The sequence below is a fragment of the Penicilliopsis zonata genome, assembly GCF_001890105.1.
Source record: "Penicilliopsis zonata CBS 506.65 unplaced genomic scaffold ASPZOscaffold_4, whole genome shotgun sequence".
Classification (NCBI taxonomy): Eukaryota; Fungi; Ascomycota; class Eurotiomycetes; order Eurotiales; family Aspergillaceae; genus Penicilliopsis; species Penicilliopsis zonata.
Window position 1 is genome coordinate 1,575,067 of NW_019208914.1, and position 14,185 is coordinate 1,589,251.

At 50.4% G+C, this 14,185-nt stretch overlaps 5 protein-coding genes across 5 annotated transcripts in view; 2 read left to right on the forward strand and 3 right to left on the reverse strand.

Moving 5' to 3' along the window:
* The window catches only part of ASPZODRAFT_140947 (hypothetical protein), a gene marked incomplete at both ends in the record, with an annotated part of 3,829 nt that extends 824 nt beyond the window's left edge, over nt 1–3,005 (reverse strand). The window contains 2 exons of the mRNA XM_022724705.1: nt 54–1,987; nt 2,042–3,005. Of these exons, the coding sequence (XP_022583190.1) occupies nt 54–1,987; nt 2,042–3,005 (2,898 nt within the window). The remainder of the gene's footprint in view (nt 1–53; nt 1,988–2,041) is intronic.
* A 717-nt stretch (nt 3,006–3,722) lies between these two features.
* On the forward strand, nt 3,723–5,643 carry ASPZODRAFT_24287 (hypothetical protein). The gene is made up of 5 exons (XM_022727961.1): nt 3,723–4,069; nt 4,135–4,270; nt 4,320–4,869; nt 4,932–5,431; nt 5,490–5,643. The coding sequence occupies exons 1-5, from the start codon at nt 3,730–3,732 to the stop codon at nt 5,554–5,556; spliced, it is 1,593 nt and encodes a 530-aa protein (XP_022583191.1). The 5' UTR covers nt 3,723–3,729; the 3' UTR covers nt 5,557–5,643.
* Nucleotides 5,644–7,072: 1,429 nt separating this feature from the next.
* ASPZODRAFT_130789 (hypothetical protein) lies at nt 7,073–8,163 on the reverse strand. The gene is made up of 3 exons (XM_022722592.1): nt 8,056–8,163; nt 7,762–7,992; nt 7,073–7,708 (listed from the first exon to the last, which is right to left on the reverse strand). The coding sequence occupies exons 1-3, from the start codon at nt 8,156–8,158 to the stop codon at nt 7,185–7,187; spliced, it is 858 nt and encodes a 285-aa protein (XP_022583192.1). The 5' UTR covers nt 8,159–8,163; the 3' UTR covers nt 7,073–7,184.
* A 2,010-nt stretch (nt 8,164–10,173) lies between these two features.
* ASPZODRAFT_1656045 (hypothetical protein) lies at nt 10,174–10,913 on the forward strand. The gene is made up of 4 exons (XM_022726721.1): nt 10,174–10,372; nt 10,432–10,459; nt 10,576–10,605; nt 10,685–10,913. Exons 1-4 carry the CDS (start codon nt 10,279–10,281, stop codon nt 10,821–10,823), a joined length of 291 nt encoding a protein of 96 aa, XP_022583193.1. The 5' UTR covers nt 10,174–10,278; the 3' UTR covers nt 10,824–10,913.
* Nucleotides 10,712–14,169, reverse strand: ASPZODRAFT_158344 (hypothetical protein). The gene is made up of 11 exons (XM_022726353.1): nt 13,832–14,169; nt 13,639–13,760; nt 13,429–13,575; nt 13,255–13,375; nt 12,683–13,198; nt 12,537–12,627; nt 11,942–12,483; nt 11,790–11,878; nt 11,656–11,726; nt 11,514–11,606; nt 10,712–11,439 (listed from the first exon to the last, which is right to left on the reverse strand). Exons 1-11 carry the CDS (start codon nt 14,097–14,099, stop codon nt 11,055–11,057), a joined length of 2,445 nt encoding a protein of 814 aa, XP_022583194.1. The 5' UTR covers nt 14,100–14,169; the 3' UTR covers nt 10,712–11,054.
* Between the last annotated feature and the right edge of the window lie 16 nt (nt 14,170–14,185).

Consider the following 14,185-nt stretch of genomic DNA (forward strand, 5'->3'; position numbering starts at 1 on the left):
CTGGCGAGCGCATGTTGTGATGCTAGTCGATCAGGATGGTCTTCTGTAAGCACTTTTGCCTCTATCATGACAACGTGCTCCAGCAGTTTGACTGCTTCCTCGACCTGTCCATTGTCTTGATATGCCATGGCGAGCATATGTTGTGATGCTAGTCGGTTAGGATGGTCTTCTGTAAGCCTTTGTACTTCTATTGTGACAATGTGCTCTAGTATTTTGACCGCCTCCTTGACTTGTCCATTTGCTTGATATGCTATGGCGAGCTCATGTTGTGATGCTAGTCGATTAGGATGGTCTTCTGTAAGCACTTTTGCCTCTATCATGACAACATGCTCTAATAGTTCAACTGCCTCTTTAACTTGCCCATTTGCTTCATATGCTGCAGCGAGCTCATGTTGTGATGCTAGTCGGCTAGGATGGTCTTCTTTAAGCACTTTTATATGTATTGCGACAACATGCTCTAACAGTTTGATCGCCTTCTTGACTTGTCCATTTGCTAGATATACTCTAGCGAGCTCATGTTGTGATGCTAGTCGGCTAGGATGGTTTTCTTTAAGCACTTTTGTATGTATCGTGACAACACACTCTAACAGTTTGACTGCTTTTTTGACCTGTCCATTTGCGTGATATGCCACGGCGAGCAAATGCTGCAAGTATAGCTGATGTAGATTATCTTGGGCAAGGTTCTGATCCGCCCACTCGCAAGACTTTTGTAACCAGAGGACAGCATCTTTCATACGTCCATCCGTGTATAGGCACTGCCCGATCTTCCGACAGAGCTCGCTCTTTTCTTTCCCATCTTGGCATTGCCCATCACTCGCTAGGCGTGCCGCATGCGGCAGATAAACCCGCCAGATCTCACGATTAGTGTAATCGTTGGATGGAAAGACTTCCGAGAGGTGTTTTAATGCTGCTATTCTCCTCTCTGCTTCGTGGCCTGATTGACTAACCCACAGCCTTGTCGCCAAGTGGACTAGCCTATGCATGTCAAGTGTAGTGCCATCCTCTCTTCTCTCTAGAAACGAGTAGGAGCAGAGTGTGCCGATGGCTCCCATCAGCCGTGCTTCGGGGTGAGTTGTTGGTAAAATAGAGTACGGGATTGCCCTCCATTCAATGCAAGAGATAAATGCGAGGACATCTGCCGCTAATGAATCCTGTTCGACAATCTTGTTGAAGGTTACCATCCATGTTTTGGCGACTGCATTTGTCAAATTCTGGTATCGAGTCTTGTCGCCAAAATCCGTGCTCATGATAGCAATAGCATCCTGCTCTGTTTTCTGCCACAACCGCAGATACTCGGAAATAGAGGATTTGTTTGTGTTGATATAGGCTGCCGCCTGGGTAATAGCCAACGGGAGATATTCCAGCTCTGAAAGAAGATTCGTCACGATCTCAGGGTTGTAAGAAGGACTCTTTCGAACCAATGACTTATCCAACAAGTCCACTGCCTCTTGTCGCGTCATTTTCCCCATTTCAATCACATCACCGCCCGCCAGGTGTTGCGCCACGCCTCCATGTCGCGTCGTGAATATGGTCAGGCCGTCATCGCTTACTGGCAGAAAGGCCAACAAGCCCTCTTCTTGATGGCGCCCACAAAGCAAATCAAGGTCATCGGCATTGTCAACAATGAGCAACCACTTTCCTGCAGTCTTTGCGGATAGCCGTTGTCGCACAAGGACCTTCACATCTTCTGTGTTCTGCTGCCCCTGGCCTATTCCTAATGCTCTTGCTATCCCCATGCAGCCCTGCTCAAAGGTTTCCATACTCAAGGACTGTACCCAGAAGATGGAAAACTCTGGATAGTTTTCCATGACAGAGAATGCAAACTGCAGCGCAACCTGTGTCTTGCCGATTCCACCAAGGCCGCTGAGCGCCACTTTCTGGCAGTCTTTATTCACAAAGAGCTTTTGTTTCAGCGTATCGAGCTCTGCACTTCGACCGACAAACTGGCGATTTCGTAGTAAGGGGAGGTTAAAACTACGCATCGGCTCTATGGTGTGTGAGTCCAGTTGCTAAACTTCAAAGCTGCGACAACTAAACTCACCTTGTATTGCTTGGTTGACTGTCTTTGTGTTTAGTACATCTGCCGCCGGTATCACACTTAGCAGCTCCTTCGCGTACGCCGCTGCTGCTCCCGCCGCGTACGGCTGCCATCTCTTGTTCTTGTGCGAGTCAGAGTAGTCGCAGATTCCGCGGATCACAAGGCACGGGAAGGTGTTCATCAGGCCGGCAGCCTCCATCTCAAAGCAGAGAACGCCTTTGAATTCCCGACTGATCTTGTCCCGCTCTACCCCGTCTCTCATCACCTGGTTTCCCGATGCAATCGTACCATAGTGGATCATAGGGGTATTGGTCGCCCGCTCCTTCCTCTGCACCATTCTCGCAGCCGCACATGACACACAGCTATCGTTATCCCTTCTATCGTGACTGTACGCTGCTTCAAATAGCACATCGCGACCTGCTTGCTGGCGGCTAAATTTAGGGAGGCTTTCAAGCTTTGACAAGTGCGGCGACAGACTATTTCTCCCTCGGTCGTGGTTGGCTCGAAGTTTCGAAACGGCGGCGAGAAGGATGGGAGGAGGAGAGTTGAGGAAGCCCGTCCGCGTGAACCTGCCTGGCGTCGACTTTCCAAAGTCGTATTGAACCACTCCACCATGGCCGTTCCCGGGCTGACTCACAACAATGTCGCCGAGGCGAATATCTGCTTCTGTGCCTGGAACGCCGCCTCCGATGCCCACCATCAGCCCAAACCGGATGGCGGGGAACGTGCTCTTCATCTGCATGGCGACTGCCGTCGCCGAGTTGGTGCCCGTCAGCCCTGCGGGCAGACATGCAAGGACGACGTTGTGGCCGCCTATACACCCTAGCGTGTATATATTTGTATCATTGCTATTCGGCGGAAGGTCTTGGTGTTCTTCATCAAGCATCTCCTGTGCTGCGGTGAGCTCGCCTGGCAAGGCGCACACCCACCCGACTGTGTATTGGTCGCAGCTGAGGCGGCGCGCCATCTTACTCAGGTCGCAACTTGCCTGTAGGCCCAAGTATAACTAATAACCAGCTCGAAGAATTTGTCAAATTAGTTCAGTAAACATGGTTTGATGGAAGAGCTCAGATCTGTCCAGAACTTGATGATGCTCGCCAGGGTGAAGCGGGGTTCGAACGAGGAGGAGAGAACATGGCGAGCCTTGCACTCTTCCTGGGAGGCTGAAACTCAGCCTGATCAACCTGGCCACTAAGACTGCTCCTATACCCAGCTCAAGCGCTTATCTAGTCGAAGGCTGTGTACTGGTGTCTCCCAGCTGAATAATAGTCGGTTTGTGCCCAAAGATATACATCTTGAATATGTATTATTTGAGATCAGTCGTACTGATAATAAGTTCCTGGTAAGCCACTATTTTCGGGGTATATTTCACTTTCAATCTTACAGGGACTATCAAATTATTTCAGCGTTAGTGTCTCGTTAGTGAACAACTGTATTCACAAGGGTACGCTTTCGCTAGCCCCTGTACAGAGTAATACAGAGTAGATGCTGAGCGAGCTGCCTAGGATGCGAAAGAGATAAACAGGTCTTGGACGAAGCTATTCTGGAGAGAGAAAAGGCAAGCCTGATGGCGCTAGGCCTAACTAGGCGCGGTTATTGTAGCCTTATTTCTCAGGCAGAAGAATATCTTGATCTACTCCAGCGCTGTTACACACACTTTCAATGAAGAACTTACAACTATCATAGCCATTATGATATACCACTACTTCTTCTCTGTCTTGATTGCAGCTCTCGTCTCAAGAGCAGCCACTGCATCATTTGCCGAATCTTGCAGGTCCTTTTCCGTGAAACTTGCAGACAATAATACCCCCCCAGGTGGGATTGTCGAATACGTCTCTGCAGGAACAGACCTGCCCCTCCCATACAACGACCCCTCGTGCAATCGTCCAAACCAGACCGTCACGGCAGATTTGTGCCGTATTGCACTTGACGTGTCGACCTCTAATCTCTCGTCTGTGGTGTTGGAACTGTGGCTCCCCCGTAACTGGACGGGACGCTTCCTAGCGACAGGGAACGGAGGAATCGATGGATGTAAGCCTTATCATAATCTTTATCGACTGGTTTGAGAGTATCGTGTCTGTGCTCTGACATTTCAGGTATCAAATATGAGGATCTCGCGTACGGCGCTGCTCATGGCTTTGCAGTGGTAGGCTCGAACAACGGCCACAACGGGACGAGTGGCAGGGCGTTTTATCAGAACGAAGACGTCGTGATTGATTTTTCCTGGAGGGCGTACGCATTCTTTCTTCTTATTTCTTTTTTCCCAATCTGACTGAAGAAGTCTCCACACAATCGTGGAGATAGGTAAAAACCTCACCAGTCGCTTCTACGGATATCCACACCGCACATCATACTATCTCGGCTGCTCCCTTGGTGGACGCCAGGGTATCAATGCTGCTGATCGGTTCCCTGGGGACTTTGACGGGATAGTAGCAGGCAGCCCAGCGGTGGATTTCAACAACCTCGTTTCATGGCGCGCCAGCTTCTTCCCGCTCACGGGGTCCTACAACTCGTCCGAGTTCATCACCAGGGCGCAGTGGACGGGCCTCATCCACGACGAGATTCTAAGGCAGTGTGATGGGATCGATGGGGTCTGGGATGGTATCATTGAAGACCCAACACTCTGTCATTTTCACCCGGATCCCTTGGCGTGTACCACCACTGCTCATAAAGAGAACTGTTTGTCGGCCGTGCAGATCGAGACGGTTCGGCGCATCTTCAGCCCACTACTGGCTGGAGATGGGGAGCTCATCTTCCCGGCGATGCAGCCTGGTAGTGAAGACCTCGCAGTTGAGAGACTTTATGCCGGTAAACCATTCAGTTATTCGGAGGTAACACGACAATCAAACATACCCCAGCCAAGCACTTTAGAATTATCTTCTGACGTAATTAGGACTGGTTCAAGTACGTGGTATTCGATCCATCCTGGAACCCTGCATACTTCAACCTCTACGACGCCGAGACCGCAGACGCGTTGAACCCGGCAGAGATCCGCACCTGGCCGAGTGATCTGTCTGCCTTCCACGCAAGAGGTGGCAAGATGATCACGTTCCATGGCCAGCAAGACAACCAGATCACCAGCTTCAATTCTATCCGGTTTTACGACCGTCTGGCGGCTGGCGGGATGCAAACGGGCGCAGAGCAGATGGAGGCCTTCTTCCGCTTTTTCCGTATCTCAGGCATGTTTCACTGCAATACGGGACCGGGAGCCTGGGTAGTTGGACAGGGCGGGGGCGCCTCCGCTGCAGGCATCCCGTTTGCAAGGGAAAACAATGTTTTGGCTGCGCTGGTGGCGTGGGTGGAGGACGAGATTGCCCCGGACACGATTCTGGGCACGAAATTCGTCAACGACGAGGTGGGAAGGGGGATCCAAATGCAGCGCAGACATTGTCGGTGGGTGTTTCCCCCTTCTTTTATGGTGATCAAACAGAACTAGTACTAACTATAGCAGATATCCGTTACGCAATACTTATATCGGAGGAAATGCATCATTACCGGACAGTTGGATGTGTCTATAGACCAGGCTTTGGGTTCCTATATAAAAGCAGTCTCTCCCTTGGTATATTTTAGTTTTCACACACATATATATATATATTATTCTCTTCACTCCAAGCTACTGTTCTTCTTCGATGCCAAGGTCATTGGATCGAGACAAGCGTACGTTATTACTTTACTCGGATTGTTTTTGTTAAAATCTTACTAACCGCAATGATAATTGCCAGATTAGCAGATGCCCGACTATATCCACCATCGTATTTAAAACCGGTGCCTCTGTTCCTCAAAACAAGGAACCAAAAAAGCATGGAGATGTACAGGCTATCAACCCAACTACGCCTATCATACTCATACTGATGTATATCTTCTAGCCATGTCGTATGTCACCAACCGCACTCCTGCCGAAGATCTCAATTGATGCTAGATCGACTGCTGGACGTGAGGACCTATTTATATAAACCTAGCATCTGTTAAAAGCCTAAGTAAAGTGCTTTGTTAGAATGGGTATTTAAATGATTCCTCTGTGTCATCAAAAACTAGCTAATGGCAGGAATAGGGAGCTTGAAAGACGCCGTGACCGCTGGGCTGCTTATCCATGACCTGCCTACCTTCAATAATCATGTTAGTGACAGCTATCAACAGACGGGAGACAACACGCCATCTACTTCCCTGCCTGACCGTTCCCCTACAACGGACAGCTGCAGACTAGCATAATTTGAGAGGCCAATTGCTGTCCCTAGTCAAGGATACGATGAGCTCTATCTCCCTGGACAAATTGGTGGGATTTAAAAGTATTTGCCCCTTCTCAGCCAGATACTGCGAAGGACTATCTAGCCTGGAAAGAATGATTAAATGTGGTCTTGATACTCAAGGACGCACCGCGTTGATGGCGGTTACCCAGTCAATGCTCATGTGCACTAATCCTACCTTTGAAGAGTTGCTGAATAGCCCTCGCCTCAACTCTAATCATATCAACTCTGATGGGGAGAAGCCTCGTTGCGGGTGATTGAGCTCCTTCTCGCCGATCCCTGGGTGGATATTAACCAGGGCAGGAGATTGCAGGAAGGGAAGGTACAGCGCTTCATTGTCTTCTTTCGAGGGGCAAAAAGACTGCGTCGATTTTCTCGACGAGACCTACCCTGAGCCACACCAGGCGCCTGCCCGTGCCACCGTTCGTGGCATCCGACTCCATAACACTATCTTTCTTGTGACTACCTTCAGAAACGGGGGCATCTCGACAGGGATTATTGAACTGTCAATATCATTGGCCCCATCTTGCATCTTTTGAGGACTGTCTTTTACGCTTTATCTTCTCACCGTCACCGTAAGGAAAAGGAATAAAATTCCTGGTTTCTTTGTCTACATATTCAGCGCTATTACTCTCGTATATCAGGTAGATACCGCAGATGTAGAAATAGACGGAACTTATCTAGAGACAACTCACAGTTACAAGGTAGTCAGTCTACAAGATGGCCTTCATAATTGAAAGGAAGTTTATCAAAAGAAGTCTGTCAGAGACTGTAAATACTATTCAGTATTGTATGTAAGCAGTAGTACTAATCATAGCTAGCTACCCTCGAGTGCCGCCCTTCCTAAACTGCATATGTTCCCTCCGAAGAGTTGGAAGTTCTAACTATTCAAGCTACCTCCTTTAGTGGTTGCCCTCCCAAGAGCCAGTGTTTTCCCAGGAACCAGTGTTCTCCCAGGAGTCATCAGCACGAGGGTGGTTACCTTCCCAGGAACCAGTGCCCTCCCAAGAGCCAGTTCCCTCCCAGGAGTTGTCGGTGCGACGGTGGTTGCCCTCCCAAGAGCCGGTGTTCTCCCAAGAACCAGATCCTTCCCAAGAGTCGGTGTCACGAGGATGGTTGCCCTCCCAGGAGCCAGTGTTCTCCCAAGAGCCAGATCCTTCCCAAGAGTTGTCAGTACGACGGTGGTTGCCCTCCCAGGAGTCAGTGCCCTCCCAAGAGCCAGACCCTTCCCAAGAGTCGGTGTCACGACGGTTGTTGGTCTCCCAAGAGCCAGTGCCCTCCCAAGAGTCGGTGCCACGAGGGTGGTTACCTTCCCAAGAGCCGGTTCCCTCCCAAGAGCCGGTTCCCTCCCAAGAGCCGGTTCCCTCCCAAGAGCCAGATCCCTCCCAAGAGTCGGTGTTGTCAACGTCACGAGGCCGGTTGCGAGCTAATAAAGACATGTGTTAGCCCAAACCATATATCATCCATCGAGATACTCACGGAAACAGGCAAGGAAGCCCAAAGCCTGAGAACGACGGCACTGGCCACAGTCACCACCGCAGTCCTTGTCCGCACCACATGTCTTGCCACACTTGGAAACATCGCCATCTCCATTCAACTGGTTGACAGACACGGAAGTGGGAATGGCAGAAACAGCAGTATCAAAGATATCAGCCACAGAAAGACCAGGAACGTTATCAAGAGCGTTATCAACATCACGAGCACGACGAGCTAGTAACAAGGAAGCCTGTTAGACAAGACACCCACACACCCACAACAAGGAGTAGTACTTACTAGCAACACAAGTCATGGTCTTAGGGTGGCAGTAGTCGCAGCTCTTGGTGCAACCGGAGTCGTCGATGCAAAGCTGGCCACAGGCGTCAGCAGGAATCACCATGGCCCCCACCATAGTGGCAGTGGCCAGGCAGGCGAGAACATTGACAAGCTTCATCTTGAAGACTTGTAATGAAGTTTGATGAAAGGGTAGTAGTAGATGATGAGCTGTAAGAGTGCAGAGATGGTATCGATCAATGAGGTTACAAGAGAAGAGTAGAAGATGGGTGAGGAGGAGAAGAGGGAGAGAAGCGATGAGAGGAGAGAAACAGGAGATATTTATATGCAAAGGGAAACAGCTAGTGGTAAGCGACGTTCTGATCTGTTTGCATGTAGTGAATAGTTGCAAAGAAGACAAAGAACTCTTCTTTCACTCTCACTTGGGAGATCCTCCATCTCTCACATATCAGGAGCCAGTTGGGCTTCGAGGCGGGTCAGTTTGTTTGTTACACACCCGAGTATGAAAGCCCTCGGTGAATGAGAAGACAGTATGGCTTATTTGATTGGCGCAGGTCTCAGAAGTCGCTTTCACCCACTGTCGACAGTTACAGACTTGATATCAGGAGGCTCACCTGCAAGCGTACAGCTCATCCGGACGTTTGTGCCCTGACGACAGGACTTCTACGATGAGCAGCATACTACAACCCTTCAGTATAACAAGCCTATTCAACGGACATCTCAGGGACATGCCTATAGTAAGGGACATCTCTACAAGTATGGAGTAATTATGGGATACGCTGTACGTAGCTTTACTTGAAGAACTCTGTGTGAAGTGAGAGCTGACACTTTCTGATATTCACCAGGAAGATGGTGTTTTCAGACAGCAGACAGTGGAGCCAAGTTGACATTTTTGATAGCATTGATCTGAGAGTTATTCACTGGCCAGAGTTCCCTAGTGAGAGTGGAAGTTCCCTGGTCAAGATCCACTGACAAAACATCTGACTCAGAGATGATTCTATCCCACAGGCCTGTCACTTCGAGATCCGTCATGTACCAAACCAACCAGATGATAGAGTCATCAAGCGAATGAGAGTCTCTGTCGAGCATCTCTCGATTCTGAGCTTGCAGATTGGACGCTGGTAGGCGTCAAAGGCTCAATCTCCCCTGGGCTCTCTGAATTCCGAAATTTGAGCAGATATTCAAGCATCTATTCACTTATACATCTCTCCTTCTGAAATTATAGACGTATTGCATTCTATTCCATTGTTGACAGCCACACAACAGAGGTTCTATCGCCAGAATCCCGAGTCTCCTGTGACCTGACATTGTAAGTGAGAATCTGAAAAATTATTTGGGAGAAAACCAGATTATAAACAACCATACCTGCTGCCAAGCCATATACTCTCGAATATCTAACTCATAGACTCAATATTGGCTCAGCATAGATGAGTGTCGGTTGAAGAAAACAACGCAACGTTGGGGACGCACCGCCATACTCCGAACACTGCCACACACCGCCACTATGATCAGCAGATGTGGCACGGCCGAATCGCCAGCGATCGGAGACTCTATGACGCTCCCCTGCACTAAAATTGGACGAATGCTGGTCTATTGGAATCGTGGAGGGCTGAGAAGCGGAGCAAATCTCATGGCCGGCGCGTCTTGGCGATTGTTAGGCAGGCCTCGGCGGGGTTTGAGCTCTGTGAGTCGCAGAGTACGTGTTGTTTGTGTTTTTGCAGTCAACCTGGCAACGAAGCTCAACGACAAAGAGCTGACACTGTTAGCTACTGGCGACGAGTTGAACCCTCCGCACCTTCCGTCTCCTCACTCCATGTCTCATGAAAAGAAAATGGCAACGGAAATACCCCTCCCAAGTTCTAGCAGCAACAGCCGATCGCTGAAGCCAAGAAGCTGAGCTCTCTTCCCAGCAGTATAGTGGGGCAACGATTGCGTATACTGACTCCAGCGTGGCACGCTGGCGAGAACACCTGAGAACCCCTCTTTTGCGGGCAAGGAGATCCACGAATCCGTCATCGGTGGGCAAAAGGATGGAGGGGCACCGATTACGCTATACCCTACCTCCTGTAGACAGGGGTATAAATTGATTCACTTCCCCGGCCGAGATTCTCTCTGCTATCAACTACTCAAGCCTTCCTGCTCCTGTGACTCTTACACAGTCCTTCGCATCCTCTTCTTCCACGCCTTTTTTTTCGCTTTAAGCACACAAACACACACACAGTCAATATGCCTGGTCCTCACGGCGGCGGTCCTGGTGGTGGTCCTCACGGCGGCCCTGGCGGTCCCGGCGGTCCCCACGGAGGTCCTGGTGGCCCTGGTGGTCCTCACGGTGGTCAGGGTGGCTTCGGCGGCCCTCAGGGTGGCCCTGGTGGTTTCGGCGGTCCTCAGGGAGGCCCTGGTGGTTTCGGTGGTCCTCAGGGAGGCCCTGGCGGCTTCGGTGGTCACCAGGGAGGCCCCGGCGGTCCTGGTGGTCCTCACGGCGGCCCTGGCGGCTTCGGTGGTCAGGGAGGCCCCGGTGGTCCTGGTGGTCCTCACGGCGGTCCTCACGGACACGTAAGTCGATTAATTTCCAATCCGAGCTATCAAGCATCCTCCAGAGACCATCCATGCTAATGACCGGATCTGCAATCAGTAGCCGTCTGAAGGACATCATCACGGCCTTCTCTCGAACCTCCTCCATCATCACCATCACGGAAAATAAGCAAGTCGACACTCGTTGCTACAAAGCTGGTGCACGCACCGCTGGACGATGTTTTATCTGGACTTGTTGATCCAACAAGATATCAAACTATTTTATAACCACCTGTATTTACTTGATGTGTACACTTACAAATGATGGGATGTTCTTTACGACGGTCGTGGATGGGTTTCTGTTTTATATATAGCTAGCTCTTATGAAGACATGCAAGTTACAAATTCAACAATCTCTGTTGGTCCTTATAAATAATCCATCCTAGCCGTGTCTTGGTGACAACTACTAGTTGCTGGATATCAACCGGATATCATGTCAGGTCGACATTCAAAACCACATGTCCCGGGGACGGCGGCACATCTCCAGTCTCCCAGTCTGTCATCTCCGCGCCGAGGGTAAACTCGATAGTCCCGCCCTCCGCCATGACATCATTGTGCTCGAACCAGTTCTTCGTCCAGTTCTGTCCGTTGATCTTCACACCCTGCACGTAATACCCCTCTTCCAGCCCCGTCGCCGTGATCCGCACCGTCGCGCTGCCGTTGACTGTAACGTTCACGTCTGGGAACCACGGTGAGGCGAGAAGGTATACCGGCTGCGTGGCAACGGGGTACATGCCTAACAGCTGCCAGACGAGCCAGGAATTCATTGCCCCGGCGTCGCTGTTGCCGGGAATACCGTAGGGAGCATCTTTAAAGCTAGATACATAACAGATAGGTTAGAAAATAGCAGAGAAAAAAGAATTACAAATTCTTCAAGTGTAGGGCCTGACTATTCATTGGCGAGAGTCCGGGACTGCTCGACGCTCTTCGCTTGTTTGTTGATGTAGTTGTATAGATACGGCGTAGCGAAATCAGGTTCGTTCCTAACAAGCGTCAGATAGTGAGATGAAAGTCACGGCGGGTATGAAATACCCAATATTCATCAATGTGGTAATTCCAGCACCGTTGTCCCCAAGATCCTGGACGGCAACTCCTGGCTCAAACTGGGGGAAATCCAAATGTAAGCGTTTGTCTGTTCCTTTGATTCCAGGCGAGATGCTTCATACCATCTTGTCAAGTCGGGATTCGAACGTCTCTAATCCACCCATCAGTTCGATCAGTGTCTCGACATCGTGCGGGATGACGAAGGAGTATTCTAGGTAGAAAGGAATTATTTATGTGTCAGCTCACGAAGGGCATGGAAGGGAAGTAGTCTCACCCCAGGGAACGGCCTCATATGTGTATGCCTGCATCTCACAGCTGTAGCAGTACAAGGGATCATAGCCGCTGTTGTTGAAGATTCCGTTCGAGAACCTGGGCGCCAGGAACCCGGTATAGTTCAGACTCGTCACCTCTGGGTTCCAGATACGCTGCCATCCAGCAGATCTGTTGAGGTATTTTTGCTGATCGCCTGGCATCTCGCCGGCGGCGACTTGGCTCAGCGCAAAGTCGTTCAGACTGTACTCTACCGTTCGGGAGATACAGCGCGTGTTGCGATCCTGCGACACGTAGCCGAGCTCTAGCCAGTCGCCCAGTGCACCACGCCCTTCCTTTGTGCTGGCCGACAGGTCTTTGGGGTCGTACGTGTTGTATGGTATTACCTCCGCGTTGGTTTTCATGGCAGCATAACCGTCGGTCCAGTTGATAGCCCCGCGCAGTCCCTTTATATACGCGTCTGCGAAGACGTTGTCTGCATCCGAACCGCCTTGGACGAGACCGTTCCAGTTCCCAGATCTGCCATCGGGGAGGAAACCTTCGTGCCTGTGCCTGTTTAGCGAGTACTTTCCATTATTGAGATCCTCGGGAATACGAACCTCCAGATGTCAATCAACCCCCGGATCATCGACTCAAAGTAGCTGGTCTGGAGGATGAGGTAGAGACTAGTTGTACACCGGGAAATGTCCCCTTGGAAAAGCATCAACTCTCTGGCAACTCTGATAAGAAGGGCTCTCGAACTCACACATAGTGTAGAAGTCATCCCAGTACGGTTCGTCCGATTGCCAAAGCGGGTTCTCGCCTGTCCGATCCGACGGCATCAGATGGATGAAGTACAGCGAGCTGTACAACAATCGGACGTTTGTCATATTGGCAGAGCTATCTAGAGGCACATGGATCTTGCTGAACACGTCTTCGTTCCATTCACGAACAGCGGCGTCCACGGTATCGGTCAAGTTCCACGATGAAATCTCGCTGTCGATGTAAGACCGGGCTTTCTCCACGGAGATGAAGGAGATACCCAGACGAGAGGTGATCTTTTCAGCTGGGCCATCTCCCCAGCTAAACAATGCCCCTACACGACGGTTCATCGGACCCGATGTGATTGTATGGGATGTGTTCCCATATACCGGCTCAGGGATGGGTCCATTCGCCAGGTTGTGGTATCGTGGCATAGGATCGGTGTTGGTACCTGAAAAGACCCTTGAGCTTTTCGAAGCAATTGAAAATTCTCCGTAGAAGTAGATTGTGAATGGCGCTCCTTGTTTCCCCCATTATCAATATGAAGATGAACCTGCTTGGAGTCTTCTTTCTCACCATTGTTCCACCCTCCGACGTATGTCCCATACCCTGAATACGCCTTCCCATCATCCTCAATGGCGATTTCTCCACCGATGTAGAACTGGCCGTTATAGTCACCAGGAGACCCTGGGAGGAACTGCGATGGGGTCAGCTTGGGCTTGTGTAAAGATCTCTTCTGGAAAAGCGTACATGAGAGACATCCACGAGCACATGCCTCTCTCCTTCTGGGAATGAATAATCCATGATTCCCGCATGGCGAGACGCAGAAATCTCAATCGTCACTCCATTTTGCAGCTGGGTCTTGAAGTATCCCACCTCAGCCGTATCATTGCCGAGCTTTTCTATCCGTCAGCCCAGGTATTGCATCATCTTACCATTAACCCAAGCTGAACCACTCACTCTTGGCTGGCTATAAGTGTTGTTATCAAGGATATTGACTGGCAATGCAACAGAGGTCAGTGGCATCTGCGATATGAGTCCATATTTGGGCTCTCCCCCCGTTCCACTCTCGTGCATCATACCTAGTACGTAGCCATGGTCAGAACCAGAAACCCAAAGGTCGACGCGTCGATTCTCCAAACAGAAGACTTACTGACTCCAGTCACATTTCCATCAGGCGTCCATCCACCGTTCAACACAGCCAGAGTCCAATTCGCAGCTGTTGTGTCGATCCCCGCCTTCACCATTCCAAACGGCCGAGTACCACCCACGAAGATATCGCCTCCTCCATATCCTTTCCCTGGGATAGGACCTTCGGATCCCATCAAACAATTGACATATTGCGAGTAATCGACCGAGTCGCCCACAGCCATCGTGGCCAGGGCCAAGAATCCAGCCACCCCCGAATAGTGTAGCCGCATGGCGCAATCACTCTTGGAGGAGAGACTCCAACTCGAAATAAATTCTACTCAATAACGTCGACAGACGAAGAGAATCTGGAGGGAGA

Coding starts and splice junctions, on each gene's coding strand:
- ASPZODRAFT_24287 (XM_022727961.1), top strand. CDS start 3,730: ATGATATACCACTACTTCTTCTCTGTCTTGATTGCAGCTCTCGTCTCA. Junction 4,070..4,134: donor GAACGGAGGAATCGATGGAT/GTAAGCCTTATC, acceptor CTGACATTTCAG/GTATCAAATATGAGGATCTC. Junction 4,870..4,931: donor AACCATTCAGTTATTCGGAG/GTAACACGACAA, acceptor TGACGTAATTAG/GACTGGTTCAAGTACGTGGT.
- ASPZODRAFT_130789 (XM_022722592.1), bottom strand. CDS start 8,158: ATGGTGATTCCTGCTGACGCCTGTGGCCAGCTTTGCATCGACGACTCC. Junction 7,993..8,055: donor GACCATGACTTGTGTTGCTA/GTAAGTACTACT, acceptor CCTTGTTACTAG/CTCGTCGTGCTCGTGATGTT. Junction 7,709..7,761: donor GGGCTTCCTTGCCTGTTTCC/GTGAGTATCTCG, acceptor TGTCTTTATTAG/CTCGCAACCGGCCTCGTGAC.
- ASPZODRAFT_1656045 (XM_022726721.1), top strand. CDS start 10,279: ATGCCTGGTCCTCACGGCGGCGGTCCTGGTGGTGGTCCTCACGGCGGC. Junction 10,373..10,431: donor AGGTCCTGGTGGCCCTGGTG/GTCCTCACGGTG, acceptor GGTGGTTTCGGC/GGTCCTCAGGGAGGCCCTGG. Junction 10,460..10,575: donor GGGAGGCCCTGGTGGTTTCG/GTGGTCCTCAGG, acceptor CCCGGTGGTCCT/GGTGGTCCTCACGGCGGTCC.
- ASPZODRAFT_158344 (XM_022726353.1), bottom strand. CDS start 14,099: ATGCGGCTACACTATTCGGGGGTGGCTGGATTCTTGGCCCTGGCCACG. Junction 13,576..13,638: donor ACACTTATAGCCAGCCAAGA/GTGAGTGGTTCA, acceptor CGGATAGAAAAG/CTCGGCAATGATACGGCTGA. Junction 11,879..11,941: donor ATATGAGGCCGTTCCCTGGG/GTGAGACTACTT, acceptor CTTTCTACCTAG/AATACTCCTTCGTCATCCCG.